At 44.7% G+C, this 18,150-nt stretch overlaps 1 protein-coding gene across 1 annotated transcript in view; it reads right to left on the minus strand.

Moving 5' to 3' along the window:
- SATB2 (SATB homeobox 2) overlaps positions 1 to 18,150 on the minus strand; it is a 134,131-nt gene that overhangs the window by 38,653 nt on the left and 77,328 nt on the right. The window contains exons 8-9 of the mRNA XM_037398642.1: positions 15,026 to 15,498; positions 1,618 to 1,830 (exon numbers count right to left, since the gene is read on the minus strand). Of these exons, the coding sequence (XP_037254539.1) occupies positions 1,618 to 1,830; positions 15,026 to 15,498 (686 nt within the window). The remainder of the gene's footprint in view (positions 1 to 1,617; positions 1,831 to 15,025; positions 15,499 to 18,150) is intronic.

The raw sequence follows: 18,150 nt of genomic DNA on the forward strand, positions 1-18,150 counted from the left end.
GGAGTACAGTTTTCTAGTAACGTTTACCTTTTTAAAAGACAGGCAAAATTTCCATTATATTAGACAATGTTCTAGCTATGACTATATAGCTATGGCTAGAACATGGGAAAATGTCATACTGCAACAGAGGAACAAGATGGGGCAAGAGACCTGATTTTTATTCTCACCAAATTGCATCAAAACTCTCCATTTCATTCTGCTATTTGATTCTAGTTGCAAAATATATTGCAATAAATGTAAGTAGGAGCAAGCTAATTCTTTCATGAATAAATACAAATGCAAAAAGTGGATACATTACTTAAACATTGAAAGAGTTCCCTCTATAATTTTGATTTCTTTGAAAGGTAACTAAAAAAGGTAAGAGGTATACAATGAGTTTCCCATGTAATAAAAATTCAGTGTCAAATTTGTGTTGGCTGGATATGCTTGCTTTCAGTGAAAACGGTTCTTTACATTGTGTCTTGTGGTGAAGTGCACCCAAACGCCTGGGTTAAACTGAACAAGCTCAACCATTTTTACAACACCAACACACCTTCCTTAAGGACGATCAGTGTGCATGTAAAACTATGCCTCCCTCACCCCTGACGCTTCCTTATCTTCAGCAGCTATGGCTACAGAATGCAGTATGAGAAGTGCTCAGTAATACTATTCTAAGCATGGCTAACGCAGCCTGAGATTTTGCAGCTACATGACTGTGAAAGCACCAAAGCAGGAGCTTTACACGGGCTCACTTACCAAAGATCAAGAGAAGAGTAAGAACTGACCTGTCGTGTCTGCACAGTTAGAAATTTCAAACTCAAGTTAGGCAAATGTCATGACAAGAGTTAAATCATCACCTCTGTGCAAGCACCCTTGCTTTTTCAGGGTATATGTCTGCGACTGCAGGCTGTCTGGTAAAAGGGGGGGAATGACTACTGCAGTGTAGTATGTGGATGCTCTTTCTTAGCGCAAAGGAACAACCTACCCAGGGACGTGGGTGGCAACAGCACGTTAATAAACACGTGCAGTGAAGTCAATGAGATGACAGCTGGTTTGGAGCTGTAAAAGCATCATCTTCCTTCCCAGCACCCTGCCCATCACTGCTTTCTGTACCTCAAATAATTACTCATGTAAACCTCTAACTCAAGGACTGAGATTTCCTATGCAGAGTACAGAGCACACTGATTTCTAGCAACGCCTGTCTAATTCACTGTTGACCTCTGTTCACTACACACTTTTTACTGAAACGTATATGAACCTCTCCACAAGCCCAGAAAGCTCCTCTGCGTTCTGCAGAATGTAACGTACACAGATCAAAGGTTACGTGTGCTTTCTGCAATATATTCTGCAATAGGCATTTAGTGGACATATATCAACAGCCTGTAAGTAATGCCCACATGCACTCTTTCAGGCGTTACACTTTTGTTTGCATTTATGGAAGTGATTAAAGCTAGAATCACCATCACATTCTCTTGCTGAAATCCACTAAATGTCTCTTAGCAGCTGCTCCAAAACCTTACAAAAGGATTTCCACAACCTATCTGTGCAAGAACAGCAACAGAGAGGGGAAGGGTGGAGAGGAACCCCTTCCCTGGACTAATCTACACAACAAACAGGTAACGAGGGATCACATCTTACCTGGGGGGTTCTGGAGGAGCTTGGGCTGCTGGCAGCTGAAGACACCATGCTCACGTTGGGGTTCATACTCCTCTCTCTCTCGTCCTGATAGATACGATCCCGCTCCGAGTCGGGCAAGTTGAGAAAATTCTGCATTGCCCTTAAGTTTACCAAGAGGGACTGGGAAGCTGTCCTAGGGTCTTCTTCTTTACGCAGGATCTCTGACAACAAGCCCTGGTTCAAAAAATTTACAACAAGGAAAAAAAAAAAAAAAAAAAGCTCAGTCATGTGTTGGTTTGTGTTTGTTGTTTTTTTTAAATTTGTGTTAGTGTAAACCAGCTGGGTTGCAATACTGAGAACCTACATCAGATCTCATGGGCTCTCCCAGAGTGGATATTTTGTAGGGAAGAGTTTGTCTTTCTGGGGGCTGAGGTTTTTATTTTGGGACTGTCCTATTCTGGCACCGTAATAAGCTTCTGAGTATGGAGATGCTGGATAGGAAGGTAGGTACACTGGGTAGAAGAAATTGCAGTTATCACCAGGTGCTTGCTGCAAATATTTTAGGAGCTGATACATATCTCTCTCTCTCTCTTTTTACTTGAAGCTGGGAACACTTGGCAATCCTCTTCATCTTTGACAAATCTGCCAAGGTTGGTAAATTTAGTTTCGACATTTAAACAGTGCAGGAGGTTTATAAAGAAAAACGTTTGGCTGGTTTTTGATGTTGCAGTCCTTTCACTTTGGTTTGGACAGTCATTTCTGAGAGGAGACAAATGGAGCAATAATAAACCCTTAGAATCTAGCTTTAGGAATTTAACCCGTTTTTTCACACCTCTTATCACAGGCTTCACATTGCAACCATGAATGAAGACCACATTCATCTAGTTTTTACAAAAGCCGCTATTCCAGGAGGTAACCAGCACTGCACTTCCAAAAAAACAGGAAGAGGAAAAAAAAACATTGGAGAGATGAAAACGTCATTAGGAGAGGTTTAAATCTAACTATGGGATTAAATTCATGCATAACTATGCACTCAACAGTTCCACAGGTTATCTAGAAGTTAAAGGCACAACACACAAGCCTGGATCAGGGCCTACAGAAGCTACTGGGACACAGCGTGTCCACCCCCCCATCTGACACTTCACAAATGTGCATTTTGCTCCAAAAGGCAGTAACAGCCACTTCCTGAACTACAGATGTTTAAATGCACTGGTCTCCGATAGAAGCAGAGAGGGATCACCTCTGCCCATCAAGACTACTTATATCCCAGGAAATGGTGCTCAGAGGCTCGTTATTTCGGAAGGCTATTCCGCCACCACGTTTCCCTGAGCAGTCCAACACCCTTCTTCCCTCCTGCCGCAGCCCAGGGCTCTGCACTGTGGCTGCCAGGAACGCTGGCCACAGCAGCCCCGTACAGTGCCAGCCGGAGCTCGGAGGGCTCACCTCGACCCGCTGCTGCAAGGAGCAACACCCAGCGCCGCGTGCGAGGGGAGATGGCAGCACCCAGGCGCGGTCTGGCCGCCCCTGCCGACAGGAGCCTTCTGCAGGTCCTTACAGCCATGAGCGAGGCAAGCTGCCTCAGGAATACAGTCACGGCTAACTCCTCTCTTGTAAGAAAAATGTTACCAAAAAGCAACCAGGTAGTCAAACCCCTGTGATGTTCAGTCTTAGTTTATCTTCTTCCATATCAAGAGTCTCCTCCAAAAAGCCTTGCTAATACACTGCCCCTGTGTTGGCCAATTAACCCAGCGCCGACGTTTTCAGTATCTATTGATCTTATTTAGCAGGCTTCCCGACAAAACCAACCAGACCAGCCAACAGTGTATCTGTATCTGCATTTATCTGCTATCTGCTATGAAACACCTACATTAAAACACACAGATGAAAACTCTACTTCAGCAGTGTTGATACCAGAAGTGCTCAAAATAAGCTCCGCACAACCTGAAGGTAGGCTGCACACCGCTCCATCTCTTCAGCTCCTATCTACATCACCAAGCTAAGACAGTCTGAATTACATTTTCCTGCAATTAACAGAGTAGCTACCAGGAGGACTGGAGCTGGGAATGAAGCCGTGGTGAGACCCTCCAGTCAGAAACGGGATCGGGAGAAGCCGGCTGGAGAAAAATCTCTGTGCTTGGAACGAGCCTGAGGCGGGTGCAGCGCTGGGCTGGCCGCAGGCATTCTGCGACCTCAACGCAACTGCAGGCTCATACTTGGGTTCTTCCGCAGGGCTCACCACCCCTTAGAGATGCTAGAGACATTCTGAAAAGCTTTCCAAAGTTTGCCAGGCTCACAGGCTGGACAAAGGACATTACAGAAGCCTGAAACCATGACTTGAGCAATTTCAAGATTGATACAGTAAGTCCCTATTATAATTTTCCCTTAAAGTCAGTGTAAAATTCTCCAAATGCAGTAAATCAATTAAATACTGGTTCCACAGATTCTTCAAATTCTTAATTTCCTAAGTCTTTTAAAGGATACGTAACTTTTTACTAAAAGAAAAGATCAACTTCAAAAATTCATGAGTTTGGGTTGAAAGGAAGGTATCTGAAAGCTACTGGAGCTGACTTTAAGACAGCTTTTTCTCCCTCCCATCTTAACCTGGCTAAATTTATGGTCTAATTTCAAAAATGGAGAGCAGAAACACATGTGAAAGCATGCCAACAATTACTTTCCAGTGCAGCCATTGACTCCCTATGTAAATCAGAGGCTCACAGGTACAAGTGGCTTGGTTGTGGCACTAATGTGCTTGCAGGCTCTGATCCATCACCAGAAAGAGCTGATCATGGGGCAGAGGCAGTGGTTTTGAACCCAGCCTGCGCCTCTTGTTTCTAGGAAGGTCTCACCTCCACCACAGGGACACAGCAGAATTCTGCGTCGCTGCTGAACCACGGGGACACACTGCTGCTGGGAGCCTCAGCTCCTCATGTGGGCACCTCCCCGTGCCCCGCTCCCCGTGCCCCCTCCAAACCCGCAGGCAGAAAACCTGGTTGCAAAGAGCGTTTTTCTGCAGCTCCTCCAGGAGCCGTGGCAGCTTAGGCACCACACAAAGAGCAGGACAGATAATAAGAAAACTGACTCAAGAGGGAAAAACCTCATGTCCTCCTGCAACCAAAGATAAACAACACTGGTAAACAACAGTGGCTAAAGAGCGGAGTGATTGGGTAGGACAGTGAAGTATCTTGACAGCAATAACATTTACAATAATGCAAATCTGAGCCACCAAAGTATATGCAAACTAACCAGCAAGCAACATTATAAAAAATAAAGTGATATTAAATAATCTGTTCAGCCTTTTTGTCACCTGCAACAAATTAGACTTTCAATATGCAAAACATCTTCCTTCCAGAAAAACAAATGATCATGATTTCATTTAATTGTAATTTAATGAGGCATAATGTACTTTTTAAAGTGATATACACCAGGTGTGTGGTGAGGAAACCGGCCCAGCCAGACAAACCCTACTGTTTCTATTTTTGAGAAAACCCTAAAGCCAGCCAGGGACTGTTTTCATTTCTGCAAATTATGTTTCTGCTGGAGGGGGTGAGGGAGGGAAACCCACAGCATTCGTACATTTGTTGTAAAATTCCATTGGCTAAATTAGCTCATTCCGACTTACTTACATCTCACATATTAAAAAAAAAATAAAATTTAGAAAATTGGCAGTTTGCAGAGTAATCAACTCTGCAAACCTAAAAAAAGATCTTCAAGGACTAGAAAGTCTCAAAGCGATTTTTAATAGCCAAACAGATCTTCTGTACCAAACACAGCTCTCAGGATACGTTTTAGGACACTTGATAATATCTTTGTTTTTCCACTCCTGTACATCACTTTTAAAACTGATGCTGAAGAGACAACTGATGAAAAGTTTCATGTTCACACAGGCTGTGCTTGCAAACGAGGCGTGTGCTCACCCTGAGACAAGGACTCTGCGCAGGCACAGTTCGGTTTACCCTTGGAACTTGCATCATTTTTAAAATTATACACTGGACCCATAATTGACTTTAAAAAAATAATACCACTAGTGGAGAAAGGAGCACATGTCCAATCAAAATAAAAAAGTCATTGGATCTATTTAAGGTAGCAGTAATTTTGACAGTGCTTTTTCAAACTAGCTGCCATGTAGTCCTTCAAGCCAGCAAAGTCATGGTCATGGAGGTTCGCTTGGCACTCATCCTATGAAACCCCGTCTGTGAACTTATTTCTTCTATTCTCATTAGCTACAGAATTCCGGGACAAACAGCTCTGCAAGACAATGCAGCAGGATGCACAGTGACCGTTACTCAGACCCCTGCACCCGAAGGACCACCTGCCCACCCTTCAAGGCCAACACAAAGGCTTGACCAAAGCCCACAGAAGGTGAGCAGAGCCCTTCTGCCTCCTCCTGAAGGGCTGTGGCTCAGGCCCCGAGGGGGTGTCCCTGAGATCTCAGGGGACAGCAGCCTGCACTGCCAGTGACCGGACACAGCACCCTTTTGCAAACAGAGCTTTTCAATAGCAATCGGATGGGTGTGATGTGGCCATGACGGAGCGCAGCCCAGACACCGATACCCTGCCAGTGGAGAAGGATGAGGCCCATCAGGAGACTTGCAAGCACTGGCCAGGACCCCACATGCACCAGGTCTGATGACTTGGATGGGAGCTGTGCTCTCCCCCGTACAGACCTAATCCATGTGTCGATGAGAGCAGGAACTAAGGTTAACAAGGTTCAAAACAGGCTTTGGACAATCAAAATGCTGGCCAAGGCAAAAATTTAAGTAAACCCAACTAATGTGCTAAACCTCAGTTCTTCTGTTCTGTATAAGGAGATTATATGTGTAACAGACTAAAAAAGCACAAACACTTTTTTCATACTTTGGGTTTACTTGTGCCTCTCCATACCTCAGCTATTGCCAAAAGCAACAGAGAAAATGCTGAAATACTAGAAAAATATTGTTCCTGTAATACTTAAAGTTCCAAGTACTTTCAGCCCAGTACTTGTAACTGAGTCACAACAGAAAAACTGTTCTGTTCCCCTGAGGTATAGATGTGACTCTGGTCAGGATCAGAAAACGTGGGGATTTCTTCAAATTCAACAGCCGAATCTTAACGATCAGTGATGTAAACCTGCCCAGTCTCAGCATCCCGGCTCAGCACGTGAGGCCCATTTCCAGCATGGCAGGCAGCACTTGGGGACCCCTGGTTAGCTACTCATTCCTCCTGAACTACAATGAAATTGTACCTTCAGCATACAACAACAAACTTGATTTTGCTGGGCTAGAATGACTGTTTATATTTGAAATTGTCTGCTCTTGCAACTGAAAGCTAGAGGAGGCAGGTCAGCCCGGGCAGCTCTGCAGCAGAAGCGCTGACTTCTCATAACCCTTCAAGGAAATAAAGCGTCTCCACCTGCTGTGTTCGCCCATCAAGGCAGGCTTTTACCATGACATCTCTTCGCCTCTCTGCATTTACTCCAGGTCCCACCTTCAATATTGTCTTCTGGGCTGAACAAGATACATTCAACAATTCAAAAAGTACTTCTCTGTCTCCAAGTATACAGCACTCAACAAGGACCTCTATATGAAGTACCTGTAGCCTTCTTAGGAGTCAAGCTCATTTTCAAACGCTCACTGCTTTGTTTCCAACCCTTGCATCTCTTCCTAATCCCAGCTAGGATATGAAGCAGAAATGCTGGAAGTCTCTTAGAAACGCTTATCCTGGCAACATGTTCAGTCCAATTTTGCTGAGCAAAATTGCTTTAGATAACCAGCAGAAATTTTTGAGTGGTTAGTCGAACCAAGTACCTTCATATCCACCCTGTCATGGTTTCCATCAGGCAAAGCTGCATTTGCACCCTGTTCCCTGACCAACTCTTCTGTCTCAATGGGCAAAACGTTAGGTGCCACGTTCGTGTCAGTTCATGAGAACCTCAGAACTCAAAGGACTTTGACTGGTTTCCATCAGTATGAATGGGAGACCGGCTGTCTCCCAGTACCCTCCAGTGTAGCTGAATGCATCATATCAGCCCCTCATTTAAAAGAAATCTCCTGATCTCTAGATTCACTGCCTACAGCCAGAGTATGAGCCTCGTTCTTAAACTCATTTAACTAATGCTAAAATACATACATCTCAGGAGAGCGCTGCTTAGGCACAAAGCATTTAGAGGCTGATTTGAATAAAACTTATCCAGGGTGCAACAATGACAATTTGATTTTTATTATTAAAAATGAAGTGTTTAAATCCTCAAAGAAAATGCCTTTATTGCATTAGTTTAATAAAGCCTCTTTTTTATTATGGTATCTCTTTTTATGAGGGAAGACAGGATGTGTATGTGGAGCTGAATGTCGATACGTGGGGAAAAGGAGGCAGAGAAAGCCGACCACCTGCAGCTACAAAGTGCCATCATTTATATGACATGCATGTCAAACCTTCGTACCGAAATATGCCAGAAAATGAGCAAGACACACAGCTCGTGCACACTCTGTATATCCATGCATTTGCTTCCAAGGCCCAGGACTCCTGTGCATCAGCTGGGCAGGCAGCAGCCGCCTCCTACAAGCACACATTCTGAAAGCCTGACTCACATGCTGCTTAAGATCTTTTCATTCAGCCTATTGAATACAATTAAGCTAATTGAAACTGAAATTTTGGGCAGTGCACAACCCACTGTTGGAACAAATATCCCATGTACCAAAAATCTGCAATTTATTAAATTAAGCACTTCCCTTACAGACTGCCTTCTTTCCTGTGAGTACAACAGAACGCTGCTTGTGCCGCACTACACACAAGAATAAAACAAGCAGGCAGCATGAAAGGGTTTCATGCAATAAGAGAGAGTTTTCTATGGGGGGAAAAACCAACAAAAAATCCCCCCCAAAACCAAAGCCAGAACCCTTGCTAATTGAAAGTCTGTGCGTAATGGGGCAGACAGCATAGTGATGAATGCCGCATGACACTAGGTATCAGGCAGAGAATTGAAGCTGCTCGTCTTCCTCTCACTTAAGTTAAAGGGGAAATTATTTGCAAAAGGAATTCTGTCCAGGACTTGGCTCACGAACAAGCAGAGGTGGAAGAGTTGGTTATTTCGACAAAATGTATTGCTAATCTTAAAGCCTCTTAGAGGACCCTTTTCTGATCCCACTTCAGTTTGGGGGAATTTTGCCAAAGAAAGTAGAATTAGACATAAATGAGAGGTCACCACCCACCTCCCTCCTTGCCTGCCTCCAAAGTCTTTCTTTGGAGCTTCCTTACCCACCCTGCTCATGCTTTCAGAGCCCCAACCCCTCAGCAACTGACTGGAGACACTTCTGCATGCTGTAGAGGCATGACTGCCCCTTACTCGTTGCAGAAGTCTGGACTTGCCGGCAGTCGCACCAGAAGCTGGGGTACCTCCAGCATCGATCCTGCTTCTCCCTATGTCTCCACCCATTCCTGCAGCCAAGGTGCGGCTGAATCCCTCGAACAAGGTGGATCAGTTTAGTTTACCTCATCATAAACTTCACTGCACCCAAGGCTGGCAGAGTTGCCTCCTCCCTGTGCCGTTACTTCCTTTATCCGAAGAGGTGCGGTTAGGCACTTGCTAGCCGGGCAGGAGCTGAGCTGGGCAGGAGCTGCCTTCCTATCTGCACACTGGAAGGCCAATGCTCTCACCCGGAGCTACTCGGGGCAGGAGGGAGGGAGCAGTGCTCTTTGGGAAGAGAGTTACAAGCAGCCAGAACATGCCCGGTGTTTTTACCCAGCTCTCTTTGTATCTGGCACCACAACTGTTTCATTCAAAAAGCCTCAGGTTCACGGGTATTTCCAGTTTTTGAGGCTGTTCAGTAAAACAAGCACTGGCCACTTGCCCAAACATTTTACTAGTTTTGGCTATTATGTCAAAACATTGGCAAAAAAAAAAAGAGGCTTAGGAAAAAAAGAAAGATATAAACAGAAACACTCACTCAGTCTATAGGCTTTGCAGGCCACTGAGCGCTCCTGAGGAGCAGAGAGGCCATTCACTGAGCCAGTGATTTAGGCTGGACTGTTACAGCCAGCCTGACCGACCATCCTGACTGCGACTCCATGAGCCTGCGGCAAAGAGGGATGGATGCTGAGCAAGCGGGGAGAGGAAAGAGAGTATGTACATTTTCCTCTTGCAAAGCAGGAGGATTCAAATGACTTATTTTTCCAGCTAGGATTCTGAAGAACACGGAGCGTTTCAGCACCTCCGGATTTGCTAAAAAACTTTCCAGAGAAGGATAAGGAAAATCCAAGTGAGCATTTTAATGCATTTCCTTTAAAACAATCGCTCTTTTTTTCTGTAACCACCACCACCTGCCCATTTCTCCGTACATTATCACCTGTGATAAGCAAGCTTTGGTTATTACAACTTTCTGGCTGCAACCCGAATGCTGTAATAGGAGATGTTATAGTGCAAGAGGGAGATGGCACAAGGGCTCTGCCCTGAGGATGATCGAAATCACACTATTCTCCTCCAGGAAGAAGCCTGTAGCCTTGGTAACAGCTTTAGCCAGCAGTCCCCTTGTCCTGCCTCCCATTTCACAGCAGCTCAGCACACCAACCTGAAGGATGCCTGTGCTTTTAGAGGCTACTAGTCACCTGGCTACCCTGATTTAAAGGTGATGCGTGCTTCAGCCAGGTAGGCATTTTCGGAGAACTCCAGCCTGCACCGACAGCCCCTTTGACTTTACTGAACTGTTTGAGACCAACGATGGACAGCTGCTCCCCCTGCACATTAAAGCCTTCTCACCTTCTGCAGCCTGTACCTTGCAGGCACTTCCTTCACTCTGGCCTTTGCAAAGCTTCAGCTGCTTTTAAAAATGTGCACAAGGCAATTCCAAGTGCGAGGTGCATCTGCTCTGCCTCTGACAGCTGGGCTTCTCTTGTGGATTTGCAGTATTAATCAGACTTTTCCTTGCTTTTTTCTCAAGATTGAATGGTTTTATACAATCAAAAAGTGCCAAAGTCTTACAGAAAGCAAAGCATTCACTAATGAATGTTTTAACAGCAAATTCAGCTTACAGCTTGGCTGCATGTCAACAGACTTTCTGAAATGCCCTCCATTTTAAAACAAAGACATCAGGTATGATCATGTAACTCTAAAAGTGTTTGATGGACCTCACGCAGCTCTCTGCCTTCCGTTCAAACCCACTCACTCTCTTGCACATAGTTTTTAAGACCCAGACAAGGATGCCCAGTTTTCCACTAGCAAGCTATTAGCTCATAGCAGCAGTCCAAACAAAGGAAACAATATTTCAGTAAACAATACATTCACATCAAGGAGCGTACAGATTTCCACCTTACCAGTCACAGCCCAGCAGAGCTGCAAAAGGAAGCCGAGGCCAAGGATCTCGGCCATGAAGAACTTGGCCACAAACTGCATCATACCCATCTCAACAGGGCTCCCAAAACAGGGCAGAAGAGCCCTGGTTCCACTCCTTGGGCTATACCACCTTCTTGACCAGTCTGGATAGTGATGCACTGGAGTCCACAAGAGAGGACCGTTCCTGGAGTTAAAAACTGTAGTGCTGCCAGTTTCTGCCAGAGCACGGAAGGCTACACAGAACCTAAGAGGGTATCTTTCCAACACACACCATTCCTACCATTGCTGCGCACATTGTAAGCAACACCAGCTTAGACAAACATGGTAGTGTGCACCACCGTTTTAAATGTTTTTAAGGTTGTGTAGGAATTTCCTACTCACTAAAAACACCTTCAATAACTATGTTGTCTCTGTGGGTCTGAGAACTCTCTTCCACCTGTCATGTTTGCTGAATAAGTAAGTGTTTAGATTCTACAGTCGGGTGAATTAAAATTGTGATGCTGACTCCCTAAAATGCAATAAAAAGAAGGGGCAGAAGCTGGTCCAAGGCATTTACTAAAAATCAGTCATGCACACTCCAAAGGTTCCTCATACCCAGTTTCAAATAAATGTGAAAATGTTCACTTTGGAACTTTCTGTTTGGAAGAGACCCTCTTTGTGGTAGCACAGCCTGGGCCAGCTCCTAGCCAATGCCCCACGCAGCTCTCCGTGCCCGCAGCAGGTACGGAGCCGCTCGATGTTCAGTGCCCAGCTCCGAGTGGGCCCTTGGTGGGAGCGCTGTGCCCCAGGAAATGCCCAGGATTTGGCACACAGCCTGAAGTGCTTTGTTTTCACGTGTGCAGACAACACAGCCACAGGTATAAGCAAATAGTTGTCTTAGGCTGTGTATTTCCAACTTTCAGAGGAAGATCTGGATGTTTCATAAACCATACAACTGCACTTCTCCTTCTGATGACCCTCCTTAGGTCCTCCTCCTCACACATACATGCATACATACATGTGCCAGCCATTTGTTCTGATGGATTTAGCCTAGTTTGGATCAAAGCTTCCTCTACTTCACTTAACAGATTTGCTCAGATGGAAGGTCTCAAGGGAGAAATAATGTCAGTAAGAGGGGGTTTTTCAGCATTGAGTATGTAGGTCATTGGACTTTAAATTAGAGAATAGTTTATCTATTAAACAAGCCTCATAGTACATATTTCATGAAGCTATACTTAATTATAGGGTAATGTGCACCACAGAGTTTCTATGGAGAAAGATGAAGCAGTGGCCCATAATGCAGTGATTAATACAATTATTAGCTGGCTGGCATACAGCATCTATTACTTGGTACCATCATGAGGAACAACAGACCTCCAGTTTCTAAGGCTGGTACTTCCTGTGAAATGCAACAAACCCAAACATTTCCAGAGAGAAATGCATGCCTCTCTGTACTTCCTGAGGAGAGGATCCTTGGAGGCAGCAGGGGGAATGCAGGGAGGTCAGAGTAGATTTGAACTTCTACTTCAAGTGCCTTCTACGGAGTTTGCTTCTCCACTACGGGTGTGTGGGAACATCATGCATCTGCTGCTGCGCAGTGCAAGGCTGACTGACTGAGCATGTCTTCTTAATCCCTCAAACAGTCTCCAATGTGAGGAGAGCTTGATTTGAGCTGAGGACAGGGAAGCGTAAGTATGTACCTACACCCTCTTGCCACAGCAATGGCTCCTAGGGACACGATGCACTACATGTAAGATCCACTGGTCTTATACATTAAGGGCCCGTAGACTAATGAAACACAGCCATGGGATGAGCAAATCTTTTACAGATGTTTAAGACTTGCCTGTTCTGGAATCACTGTCATGGACTGTATAGTACATCGTATTACCTGTGATGGAGGGCTAAGAAGTAGGTGATTTCTTTCCTTTTATATAAAATTATATGCCTGAACTCCTGTAATGAAGACATCAAAATCAGGGAAGATTTTTTTTTTTGTTTTTAAAGAAAAGCCAGAGAAGTTAGCACACCCTAAGATAAATGTCAGCAGGAGTACTGACAAAAAAAGTGATACTAAGTCTGAATTACAGACACCTTTTTATATACTGAACTCAGATGTAAAACAGTCAGAGGACAGAGCATCACATCCCATCTGCAGGTGCAGCCCTGCCCAGGAAAGGTGCTTGGCACCTTCTCAAAGAGCATTACTTTGGCATGTGCACTCAGTGCTGCTCAGGTCTGTGCTTTCGATGAGTGAGCCCACTCCGAATGGTTACACACCTGGTGTCCTAAGTCATACAGAGCATTTGAAAATGCTGTCAGGTGTGACTGCCCACAGTCACACTGCCAGGAGCCACTGAAGTCAGGAAGAAACCACATTTCACCCAAAGACCTGCTTAACATCCTAAACCCACCAAATCTATGCAGGAGGTGTAAGAAGACCCAAAAACCCCCCATCACCACCAGCAAACCATACTGCAGCTGATTTAGCGCAGATTTTGGATTATCTATCAAAAGTGTGGCGCAATCTCTGCCATAGCTGCTATGAAGCACCAGAGCAGACACACTGCTGTGCCACTGCCAGGCAGAGGCCAGAGCAGTCTGTACCACGTGCTCACCTCTTCCCTGCTGTCCTGGCAAGTCAATACACAGTGTTTGGTCAATAACATGCAAGGTGTGTGGGTTCCTGGACACGCAGCATCACAACTCTGCCTCGTTTTAAATAACAAGCAGAACCATTGATTTAACACACACGTTGCATGACCGCTTTCTCGCTGGGGAACGAGCTTTTGGTTTAACAGCAGACTTGGGCACTACCAACCCAGCTCTCCCCATCTGGCTGAAGCTGAGCCTCCTGTTCAGTGACAATGGCAAAACCCTCGCTGGCAACATTACTGCTGACCTCCCGCTCAAGTTCAGAATATGTCATTCTGTCAGTACCATCTACCTTGATTATACCAGGCTTTATATACAACGGGTTATGATCCCAGAGGGATGAAAAGCTTTTCCAAATTAAAAGCAGCATTTTAAAGAGGAAATACTCATACATTCCTATGTAGTTTTCATTTGATATCCTCAAGGCTAACCCCAGAACTCAAAGTCATGTTGATTGGAAGTGAATGTTTTTTTCTGAGTGCAGCCATCTTATGAATTTAATGGAAGAAGGGAAGTAATAAAAATGTGCTCCATACTTTAATTAGTTCCCTCATAACATGGCATTTCCAAAATGGCAGTGCCAAAGAAAATCATTAATCCAGATCAGACAAAGGTGCTGTATGGGGCAAGGGACAGACCTCCAGGAGACATACACACACTCCTTTTTTCTCTCACTGGTACAGCTTACCTCGAAGACCAACTCCTACCTGCACAAAAGAAATCTGTACCAATATTAAATGCTAAGCCAGTTTCCCTTTCTTTAGCCTTGCTACAGAGCATCACAAAACTGACAGTTCATACTTTGTATGCCTTGACTGGCAGCAGGATACATGTCAACGGCCAGTGTTCCTGGACACACATTCCTCCCCTGTACACCAGGTCGTAAGCTTAAGCTGATGTTATCGTGTGATCATTTCAACATCTGCATTTCACCAGGCGAGTGAGAAAACCTGTGTCAGATGTATGAAATCAAACACGATGTGCTGCAAATGGCAGGCATCTTCCCCAGCAGGCAGTCCTTAGGCCTATGCACACTTGTCTCACACATTTCTGGTGGCAGGAGCCCCTGGCACTGTTGCGGCATCAGTTGCAACACACGAAGGAACTGAGGAAGTGACAGAGACCCAAAGACACCTCAGACTCTCACTGCCTCTTGTTCCTTCTTCCTGGCCACCAGGCAGGGACAGAAGTTTATATGCCCAGAGAGGAACTCAGGGAAGAACTGCAGGAGCAGTGTTACTGCCGGAGAGCACAGCTCAGGTAACGGCACGGGGGAGACCAAAGGCAAATGAGCAGCTGCTCCAGGAAGAAACAGCCTTGTTCAAGCTCAACGGGGCGGGGAGGGGGGGGGGGGGCGGCGAGGGGTGGTGGTGGCGGGGGGTGTCAACCCGTTTCTGTGGCACACCTCCCGCCTCGATCTGCAGCAACCACACAGCCCCACAAGAGCCACAACTCTGCCCCCTCAGTGCTTCCTGGTTATAGAACAGAAATTGATACCTGTGTGCGGTTGAATGCTACTCTTGCAAAGACAGCTTGAGACACGCTGGCTCTCTTCAGCTCATCTCTGACTTGCTGGTAAATATCTGGAGAGACTTCCACCGACGAATTTGATGGCTCGGGTTTGACAGCTCTAGGGATGGGCGGATGATTCAAGAACTGCTGGTTGATAGCTTGCGGGTGCTGGTGAGCCAGTAGCCGGCTGACAGCAATCTGTTGGTTTATCAGATGGGCCATTGCTATCTGCTGCCTCACCAGTTGTGGACTGAGCTGAGGAGACAGGAGCCCAGGGTTTATCATTGTCTGCATCGTTGGCACTTGGTTTCGGATTGGAGTACTGTGGTGAATTTGGCCATGAGGAGACTGTTCATTAGTTTTTCCCAAGGTTGCCAGCTGGTTGATATTTGGTAAGTGCATGGGACGTTGACCAAGAACACAATAGTCTGAAAGGTTTTCTCTTTCCACTCTTTCCACTGTTAAAAGAGAAAAATTAGTTTGCTGTCATTTCAGTTTGCACTTACAAGAGGACCATTAGGGTAACGGTTACTGCAGGTGACCGTACACAACAGCCACTGCTTTAGTTTGCAAAGCTACACTTGCATAAAAGCTTCACAGAAACATAAGCAAAGGCAGCACAAAGTAAAAGCAACAACAATAATTAACATTCTTTTGGACTTCTCAGGCATCACCCACTGCTCAGGAAGCCTCCTATCAAACTGGCAGCAGATATCCTCTCTAGACTCATTTCCTGAAGAAATTAGCTTGGACATTTACACTGTCACTAACTTTTGGATCTCTCACACCCAAATGAGTAATGTTAAAAGGGGTCAATATTCCAGCACCACTGGCACCTAGGTGAAGGAAAGAAACCTGAATTAGCATCCAGTCACACAAACCCCACGGAAGCCAGGCCACTCGCTGGGCAGCTCACAGAACAGCTCCTCCTTACGAACTCAGCAACTATTATCTTTTCTGACATAACAGCACCTTGCGTGGATAAAGCGGTCTGGTAACGCCAGGTCACCCAGGTCACTACAGCAGAATCACGCTGCTTGCGTGAAAGCATGCTGCAAACCCGTGCAATGCACACATGAGAAAACGTGAAAGCAGTGTTCCTCTAGCCAAAGCCTCACTGCTTCGAGTCAGTCCAGAAACCTTAAAGCATCTCTGCATGAAGGTCTACTTTAAAGAAACGGACGTCACTCTCTTCAAACAACCTTTGTTTAGCACAACAAAGACCAGCGATCCCTAAGTGACACCATGCTACAAAAAATGAAATGCTACACACAAAATGCATATATTGTAGTTTTATAAGCTGATACATACTGTCCCTTTGAAATCTCCTATGTCAGCGATATTGCAATAGCTTTCATGTAACTGCAAAACTAAATACACATATTACAAAACTAAGCTTCCTTTAAAAGTAGTACTTGAAATAGAATATGAAGTTTAAAAAGTACACAAATACAATTATTACTTAGATAATTTTAAGTAATCAGAAGTCATTCTACAGTACGTTGCAGTTTCCACGAGCCTCACTACATGCAAATGCATAGACATTTATATAGTGATCTGATAAAAAAGTTTTCAGGGATGCGTATCATACAACTAGAAAACTACTACCTCATCCCTGTATTGCTCTGAGCAAATAACAAGATAGGATTCATTTCATAAATACCATAATACTATTATAACTTGTGTAATGATTAACAACTGCACAAGGCTTTGAACTCTTTTTTTAAACTTAATCTATATAAAGCTTTGAAGCTTTACACAGTTAATACTCAGGATGACAGTTTACTGATGACTTTCTCCGTCTCCTTCTAAATAGGAAGACAGCTCTTTTCACCTTCCAGAGCTAATCTCCGACAGAGAGGGCTGAATTCTCACTGGGGAGGGGGTCATGCCCTGAACACACACAAACACACACAGTTACTATCTTCAGAGCTGCCATTCTGGAACATCACAAGGACTGAATTTTACAACTAGGTGAATTAGAACCCAAGATTTTCTTCTAACTCACTCTTGCCATTCTTTTGAAGGAAAAACCCACAACATCTTTAACCTTCCATAAAAAAAATATCTTTAAACAAATCTTTTAAAACAAAAATCAAGCATTTCTAAGAAAATTATTAATTCCATTCTCCCACAAAAGCCAATGTTTCAACCCAACTAAGTCAGTGCTTTTTGTGCAGTATATTTCAACTATGAAAGGCAATGCCATGCATGCAACACACAAACACCGTCATCAGCAAATGACCATTCTGCTACGTTACTCACGGGCTGCCAGAGACATAATGCTGTGTTTCAGTTTGCTGAAAATACTGAGAATTCCTGTTCAAACGCTGCTGCCCATGATGTCAGCAGGCCTCCCTGAAAGCCAGGTACAGAAAGCTCTACACCGCTAGTCTCTGGCTTTAGGGACGGACATGACATCAAGGTGAAGTGTGAAATACGAGTAGTGTTAATACCAGGGATGGGGCTGGCGTCGATACAGAGATGTCGTGTGCAGGCAGGGGAGTGGGGAAGAGGGACTACTTTGACACAGCCCCAGACCACATCCTGCGACATGGACAACTCAGAGCCCACGTGGCCACACTAACTATTGCCTCCTCAGCCTCTCCGCAGTAAGCCTGCACCTGGGTAATGTCAGTAAATACACACAGTTGCCAGCAAAACCAAATGTAATTATTCAAAGGTGCAGCAGCTACTTGGCAGTCCAGAATTAATCTGATGTAAATAGAACAAAAACATTGCTCAGTGTACATGAAATAATTGGAGCATCCTGCTACAGGAAAACACAACAAGAACTGCTTTTGGTCTTCATTTAAACCCCTAGAAATCTATAGTCCTTCAAATAGGAGTTTCAGAAGAGCTGAAATAAGTTCTGATCTATTTTGTAGTTTAAGGAACACTCAGAGAATAAGTCACTGAAACCAACAAATTACTACTTGTTATAACACAAAAACAGTAACCAAGTGTTTTTGAAAACTTGGTGAGAAATAAATATAAATAACATTCACTTTCTGGGCTGAACCACATTTGCCAAGTTTCCACCCACTCCTGACTTTAGTGCCAAGTTACAAACCCCTATAAAAATAAAGTTTAAGATGAAAAGGCTGCCA

Source organism: Falco rusticolus, chromosome 8 (genome assembly GCF_015220075.1).
Source record: "Falco rusticolus isolate bFalRus1 chromosome 8, bFalRus1.pri, whole genome shotgun sequence".
Taxonomy (NCBI): Eukaryota; Metazoa; Chordata; class Aves; order Falconiformes; family Falconidae; genus Falco; species Falco rusticolus.